The sequence below is a fragment of the Sander lucioperca genome, chromosome 3 (assembly GCF_008315115.2).
Source record: "Sander lucioperca isolate FBNREF2018 chromosome 3, SLUC_FBN_1.2, whole genome shotgun sequence".
NCBI lineage: Eukaryota > Metazoa > Chordata > Actinopteri > Perciformes > Percidae > Sander > Sander lucioperca.
Genome location: NC_050175.1, coordinates 4,999,820 through 5,007,679, shown reverse-complemented (window position 1 = coordinate 5,007,679; position 7,860 = coordinate 4,999,820). Strand labels below are relative to the sequence as shown.

At 40.4% G+C, this 7,860-nt stretch overlaps 1 protein-coding gene across 3 annotated transcripts; it reads left to right on the top strand.

Moving 5' to 3' along the window:
- Window positions 1-2,423: 2,423 nt before the first annotated feature.
- On the top strand, window positions 2,424-7,860 carry LOC116056328 (galactose-specific lectin nattectin-like). 3 transcript variants are annotated; one of them, XM_035999192.1, is made up of 6 exons: window positions 2,425-2,691; window positions 3,636-3,745; window positions 3,843-3,967; window positions 5,495-5,629; window positions 6,600-6,723; window positions 7,695-7,860. In XM_035999192.1, the coding sequence occupies exons 2-6, from the start codon at window positions 3,676-3,678 to the stop codon at window positions 7,763-7,765; spliced, it is 525 nt and encodes a 174-aa protein (XP_035855085.1). In that variant the 5' UTR covers window positions 2,425-2,691; window positions 3,636-3,675; the 3' UTR covers window positions 7,766-7,860. The 3 variants fall into 3 exon arrangements, 1 of the variants encoding a protein (XP_035855085.1); XR_004896803.1 differs by lacking the exons at window positions 5,495-5,629; window positions 6,600-6,723; window positions 7,695-7,860 and having other exon boundaries at window positions 2,424-2,691; window positions 3,648-3,745; window positions 3,831-3,879; XR_004896802.1 differs by lacking the exons at window positions 5,495-5,629; window positions 6,600-6,723; window positions 7,695-7,860 and having other exon boundaries at window positions 2,556-2,691; window positions 3,831-3,964.

Here is a 7,860-nt window from a genome sequence, read left to right as displayed (position 1 = left end):
AAACTGCAATATACAACTATTATAAATGCATTAAAGACAATTCATATTCCTTCATATATACAACATCACATAATCTTTAGATTAAAATGTCTTGTTGAATCTTGTTGACATATAACAGTAAAAGACTTGTTACATGTTAAGGTCTGAATGGAAACCCATTTAGGCTACCCATGAGCATTAATACATGAAGGCAGGAAGAAGTACTTTAAACCAGCCTTTATTAATTATTATTGCAGAGATGAGGTTTGGGGCTGGGGCCGTGTAGTAACAGTTTACACATCTTCTTTGTAGCATCCATGTTTGTTGTTATGGTTAAAATCAATATTCCCACTTTCCAACTTTAGAGCACCTGTAACCTGTTATTGTTTCAAACAACTGAACAGTTATTATTATTCATTTATTCTTCTAAGGGTGATTCAGAGCTGCTGAGGACAAACACAGGTTCAACATGTACATCTCTGAAAACACTTCAGGGTGAGGAGGATACCTACAGCAAACTAATTGCATGATGAGAGGCAACCGAAAGATCAACAGTCTATTCTATTAAACGAGTCGTGGGAAACGAGTTGCTGCTGTGTTTCTTTACGTTTGTGCCATTCTCCCAGTGTCAGTAAAATGAACCCCCAGGTCATCCTGGCAGCAGCACATGGGAGCAGCTTAGGACCAATGAGATCTATGAGAGGACTTTGCAATAGACCTTTTTCACAGACACAGGCCAAGTCTGAACAACCATCGTTGGCATTCTCACATGAGGCCAAATGGCCAAATATTGGCCTCGGATGAGAGTCGTAACAACTTCAAGAACCTTAAACAGGTCCAGTTGCCCTTGAGTTTAACCTTCCTTTGATACTTACAGTAAAACAGCACTAATCTTTTTAACTGATTTGTATTTTTGAGGTTCACATTTTGAAAGCACACTTGCTGCCCTGTTTCTATCCAATATTAGTAGTTTCACTCAGGGAAAGTGAGGTTTGAGCAAAAGTTTATATAAAATTTGTGAAATAATAAAAGGTTTCTTACCGTTAATTAAACATATAGTTTTGCCCTCCATATTAATGACACGTGATGTCAACTCAGCTATTTGGGCACTAAAATCTTTCAAGACTTTCCAAGTTGTTCCGACTTCAGCAGGCAACTTCAAATTGTTTTTTTTTAAGTGTCCGACACCACACGTAGGCCTCCCTGGTCTAAACCTGATTAGTTGGTCGTTGTTAGACTTCAGTGCTAGTCTTGGATTGTCTGTAACAAACACAAACATTTGGATCGCGCAACAAGGCAGGCCTGCTTGGTTCTTTCTGGTAATAATTGTAAAGATTGACAAAGAAAATGTTTACGGCATTTCCTCTCTAACTGGGACATTTTGGGACAGATTGGTGGGATTGCTGTGGCCGAAGCACACATGGAGATAAACTGGTAAGAGCACATGTGCTGTAGATATAGGTCTGGCAAAACAAGATTACGATCACCATAACAACGACCCCACAGGGGTTAAAAAGATGGGTTTCCCTACCGTTCAGTCAGAACAGAGGAATTCTCTCGGATGAGAGACAAAACATCTTCAAGAACCTTAAATTGAACTTGTCTGGGATGACTTGACACTTGACTTGGAGTTTATTCAAACAGACTGATCTCATGAAATGGCGTATGTATGACACGCCAATTCGTATGCCATTATTGGCGTGTTATGAAGATGCACACTCGCTTTTTAGCGTGTTTAACAATGCCGTTTGGCCTCCATTGACTTACAGTACCTTGCGTTTGCGTGTGAATTGACGTAGCGAGTAGTATGAAAGGCCGAAAATCCGCGTAGGGAGCACAGGACTTCCACCCAGGAGAGCGGGGATCGCATCACGTGTGTGATGTTTCCTTTCCACGTTTGTTGTTTTCCTAAACCCAACCACGTTCTTCTTTTCCTAAACCCAACGTGTGACGTTAAAACCAACCGTAGCCTCGCGATAACACGCCACGTGGCTTTAGGAAAGTGGCGTGTATGTTTATGCAAAGTCGTGATGCCATGTTGATTCAAATATCTTTAACTTGTTTGATATAACTTAAGATTTGATTTAATTTGTTTTAGTACGTGTTCTTTGATGTGTCTGGAATGACTTAATGCTTGAGCAAACTAACAGAAATGCAAGAATACTACAAATGTATCCTGAATCAAGAAATATAATTATATCAAACTATCATTAAGGCTTGTGCAGACCAAAGTGTCAAGCCTGTAAATCTAAAACATCTAGTTTAGTTGGCCATGTTGATGATGCATATGACAGCAAGTCGGGCACCAAAATCTTTCCGAGTTGTACCGACTTCAGAAAGCATTAACGTGCATTTTCCAACTTGGAAACTTGTTTATCCGAGTTGTCTGACACCACATGAGTGCAGCATTTCTCTTACAACTTTCACCTTTTTGGCTTTTAGTTTAATTTATTTTTTAGTTGATGAAAAACAAACCACTCATGTTTGATCTCACCATTAAGTCCAACCTTGACCCGGGGCTTATTGACTTATGTTGACTTAAGTTTTTTTATGTTTTTGGCACTTGGTTTTTCTCAGACTGTTTGGTGTTTGATTAGTAAAATCACATGTATTCAGGGCATCAGCTCTGAATATTTAACTGAGGCAGAGATCAGACTGACATCCAGACGGACGAGGAACGAGGAACGAGACTACTACACTACTTCACCTGAGGTGAGTCCCGTTGGTCTCTGTGTGTTTTAGTAGAACAGAAAAGGATCTTTAGAGGTTTAAAACTTCAGTTTAAAGATCTCAACATTTTGAGCTGCTCTCAGATCTTCATCAGGCATAAAAACAAAAAGAAAACACTTGCATTTTAAATCAACTAAAAGACTTCAGAGGACTTGAGGGGGATTCCTGGTTCATACATTAAAAACATGAAATAAAATCAATTTATAATTTACATTATTACATTACATGTCATTTTAGCTGACACTTTTATCCAAAGCGACTTACAATTGCTATATATGTCAGAGGTTGCACACCTCTAGAGCAACTAGGGGTTAAGTGTCTTGCTCAGGGACACATTGGTTGACGTATCGCAGTGAAGTGAGGGAATCGAACACGGGTCTCCCACACCATGGGGGTGGCAGTAGCTCAGTCCGTAGGGAGTTGGGTTGGGAACCGGAGGGTCGCCGGTTTAAGTCCCAGTACCGACCAAAGTACAGAGTGTGGATTGGTAGCTGGAGAGATGCCAGTTCACCTCCTGGGCACTGCCAGGTGCTCTTGAGCAAGGCACCGTACCCCCCCCAACCGCTCAGGGCGCTGGTCCAGCACTGGCAGCCCCCCCACTCTGACATCTCTCCATTTGTGCATGAATAGGTCCTGAGCATGTGTATTTCAGGTGTGTTGTGAATTCTAACAAAACAGAGTGTAAATTGTAATTTCCCCACTGGGGATCAATAAACATTATAAAGAAATTAATATTATGTGTCATATCCACTGCCCCATCACCACCCCCCTATAATCAAATCTGTCACTTATTGTTTGTAAAAACTAGCAGAATTTGGTGTAGAGCTCTGATTCAAAGATGACTTTCTTGTCTGTTAAGGTGGGGTATATATATATATACATATATATATATATATATATATATAATTGTTCCTGTGTGTTATTAGATTATATTCCAGTTGCAGAGTGCTGTGAGAGCCCTGAACAATGCGTCCTGTTGTGGTTACTTCCGTCCTTCTTCTGGTGGTGCTGATGTTCATGTCGGACTCTGCAGCTGGTAAGAACAAACAGTCACTAAATAATCAGTCTACACAGACAACAGGAACACAAAACTGACAAAACCTCTTCTTTCTGTGAAACAGGGGATCCTGCAGAAATGTGTAAGACCAAATATCTGCCCAAACCGTGTAAGACGAAGCTCGGTGAAGGTTGGGTCCAGATGAATAAGCAATTCTGTGTGAAGGCGTTCTACGAGACTCTGAGCTATACTGATGCACAGGTAATAAAACACACACATCAGCTTACAGACAGTAAATGTGACCTCATCCTGTTCAGACAGTCACTTGCCTCCTGTCAGGTTGCAGGCTTGGACCCAAGTGCAGAAAGGCGAGGAGTAAGCAGCAGTTTGAATAAACAATAAATTTAATGAAACACAAGCATACTTACAAACTTGTAAGCAGGAAAAGTAATCCAGAGAAAGCAGGAACACGGAAGGAAACGCGGAAAAACTCCAGGAACACAAAACCACAGCAATACACAGGACAGAACTCTTCTCAAAAGACAGACGACAAATGAATGAATGACAATCAACCACAGACACAGAAAGCACAGAGACTATTGCTGCGTTACAGACACAAGTTTTAGTCCGTAAGTTACGACTTCAAGTCACGACTCACAACTTGGTAGCGTTCCAGGCAAAGTCACCACAAACCCTTCTAGCTAGCATTAGCTAGCGGCTACCTACCGTTGACATTAGCTAAGGCTAGCTGATACTAGTGATTTCTAGTCTGCGACATATTTTAGGCTTCATTTAATAAACATAACCTGTAGTAGTACACAATTGTACGTGTATTGTTTTGGTTACAATGTGCAGAATTACTTTAAGTTGCCTATTTATGTCTATTTCTCGCCGTTAATCAGCGGCGTCTATACAGCATCAACAGGGGTCGCCATTGTTGTTTATGTGTGTGTGACGTCAAAAACTGTAACTGGGAGTACAACCATCTGGTACCAGTTCACAGGTAGTAAGTTTGGGGTTTGACTGCCGTTCCAGGAAACTTTCACTGCAGGAGGTTGTGAAAACAGGAGTTACGGGTTGCCTGGAACACGCCCTAAATATACAAGTAAACGAGGGTTAACAAGGGACAGGTGACACAAGGGCAAAAGACATCAGGGCGGAGCAGACAATCACAAAAGCAGGAAAAACAAAAGACAGGAAGTAAAACAAGACCACACATAAGAGAACAGAGAGACTACAAAATAAAACAGGAAATGGAAAACCAACAGAAAACAAGAAACCAACTAAACACAGAAACTGACACTGGACGAGACGTTTAATAGTATATTCTATAAGTATATTGTGATTACGGAGGTACAGCTATGGAGGGTCATTTGACCCAGTATTTAAAATTAAAAGGAAAATGACAAATACATTCTTATTTTTTTTTGGCAATGTAATAATGAAAGGTGAAATGTATTTTTGGAACAATAGAAAAGCCTAAATGCAAACGCTTCAATTGAAATGTGTAACAGCAAAAGAAAAAACAAACATAAGAACATTTAAAAGAGAAAGTTTTTCACTAAGATATAAAGCCTTATTTTACCTCCCTCTGTTTTGCATTCAACATTTTATAAAGGTGCTCTTGTGTTTTCTCTCTCCTCAGAGCAGCGGTTAGGGAACGTTAACGGCCTTTGTGATGGCGGACCGGATCAATTTCCAGGTTGAGCGAGGATAGATCAAATAAGGGAATTAACATGACAAATGATGAAGTATCAGTGAAAACTAATTCTCCTGAGTTTATTTCAGAGAGTCTGTAGCGACAACCTATATGGTAATCTGGTATCGATCCACAATGATGATGATCAGTCTCAAGTGCAGTGTGCCATGTACAGAGCCAACACCAGAAAAGCTAACTACTGGATTGGAGCCACACTTTTTGAGGTAAGCAGTGAATGTTTCTGTTTTCTGTTCATGAAGCCCTATATAGCCCTAGTTCAACGCATTGCACAGACTTATGCACAACAATTCCTAAAATATCCTACAAAGTTATGGCGGCTGCCGGCCGGTCACATAAAGATTGGTCACATGACAGTTAAGTTTAGCACTCTTACAGTGGAATGTAAAATATGTAAAATAAGATTTTGAACTAGGTACGGAGCACCGTGAGGTCATTAACACCCGTTTGCAGTGTGCATGGTGGCTTGGAGGTTAGCACTGCACCAGAAAGTAGCAAGTGTATGTTTGTGGCGGGGTTGGGTCAGTGGTAGAGCAGGCACACATCTACTGAGAGAGTTATGCCTCGACGCAGAGGTCCAGGATTCGAATCTGACCTGTGACAATTTCCTGCATGTCTTCCCCCTCTATCTCTCTCACCTTGCTATTCTATCAAATAAAGGTGGAAAAAGCCCCAAAAATAATCTCTAAAAAAAACACCCATTTTGCAGGATGAAAGTCTTAACTTTTCCTGGACACAAACCGGTCTCCCCCTGTTGAAAGGCCTGTGTTTAAACGTTGACATGGCAATATTTAAAATGTATTTGGTTGCAAAAAATTCCAGTTATTTTCTACTTATTTTATCTCAAGTAATGTGTGCTTTGATTTCAATTGTTCAAATTATTCAATAAATAACCACGACTAGTACATCTGTGTGTTCCCTTTAATTAATTTAAAATCAGAGAGATAAGATATGCACTCTTTCATTAGAAAAAAATATCCTACCTTTAATAGTTGAGCAAATGTAGCGTTCAAACCTGTCAGCCAACAAATAAACGTTGGTAGTTGGAAGCAGGTAATCGGTGCTATCCACCAGCTGACAGAGTGGAAAGTTAATCTGATGATAATTGGCCATTTGGTACACAATTTGAATGACAGCAAAGTAGGCAACCTCAGGCAATATTTTTTTTCTTTTTAGAGTCATGTTGGGAAAAATGTGTGGACTTGGACAGATGGCAGTCGTTTTGATTACAACAAATGGGCTCCTGGCCAGCCTGACAATTATATGAAAACAGAGTCCTGCGTTGAGATGATCTCTTGGGGTAAGTAAACAAATGGTTTAGGAGGAGAGGTAGTAGATTATAAGAAATTAATTCCTTTTTTATTCATTAATTTTACCTCAGACAAGATAAGAGAGGTACACTCTGACAAATGAGTATAATTATTAAAGCAGTAGAAAAAACAGGTCAAAGCACAGGGGTATGAACATAGACTGTATAATATTAATGGACAAAGCATCCGGTTCGGATGCAAGTGCAGAAGTGCCTTAATCCTGCTTTCTATCTGAATTCCTGCAGGAGGAGACTCCTTAAACCTGCTTTCTATCTGAATTCCAGCAGGGGGAGACTCCTTAAACCTGCTTTCTATCTGAATTCCAGCAGGGGGAGACTCCTTAAACCTGCTTTCTATCTGAATTCCTGCAGGGGGAGACACGTGCGGTTGCACAAGGAGGTCGGTTTCTGTAGAAGTCTATGAGACTTGATTTATTACCTCAGTAAACATTTTCATAATGAGTTGATGGTCTCAATCGCTAGTTTTAAGTCTTCTCCAACACAGAACGATGTTCATTTTTTGAATTATGGTCTTGTTGATTTTAAAATCTGCGATAAAGCAGGGGGTGTTTTAGGGCGTGGCTATGATGTGATTGCCAGTGAAAGTGTGTAACGTAACGTGGCTCCTCGTCACATCTGCAACCAGGATGGCTGCGCCCGTACCGGCAAACTCAACGACTCATAGCAGATCTCCACAAACCAATGGGTGACGTCACACATGCTCCATCCATTAATATTATACAGTCTATGGGTATGAAGGAAGAACAGGACCCTCATTTTTAACTGTGCATACACTCTTTTCTACTCATAGAATATGACTGATCCATTTCTTTGTGTGATTGAGAGTTTGTGCACATTTAAAAGTTCTCCTGACCATGAAGACCAACAAACCCTATACAGGATGTGCTTCTCATCTCAACCCTTAAAATCCCTACTGACACTGATTAACATGTTTCTTTCAGACTCGGGATTCTGGAACGATGCGTCCTGTACTAACAAGAAGTCCTACGTGTGTGCAGTGTTAGTCTCATAGTTCAGAGAGAACCTGAAGAGCAGCAGTTGGACCAGTCTGCTTCAACTGTAACCACTGCAAGCTTTTACATTTACTGCAATAAATATTCAGCATCA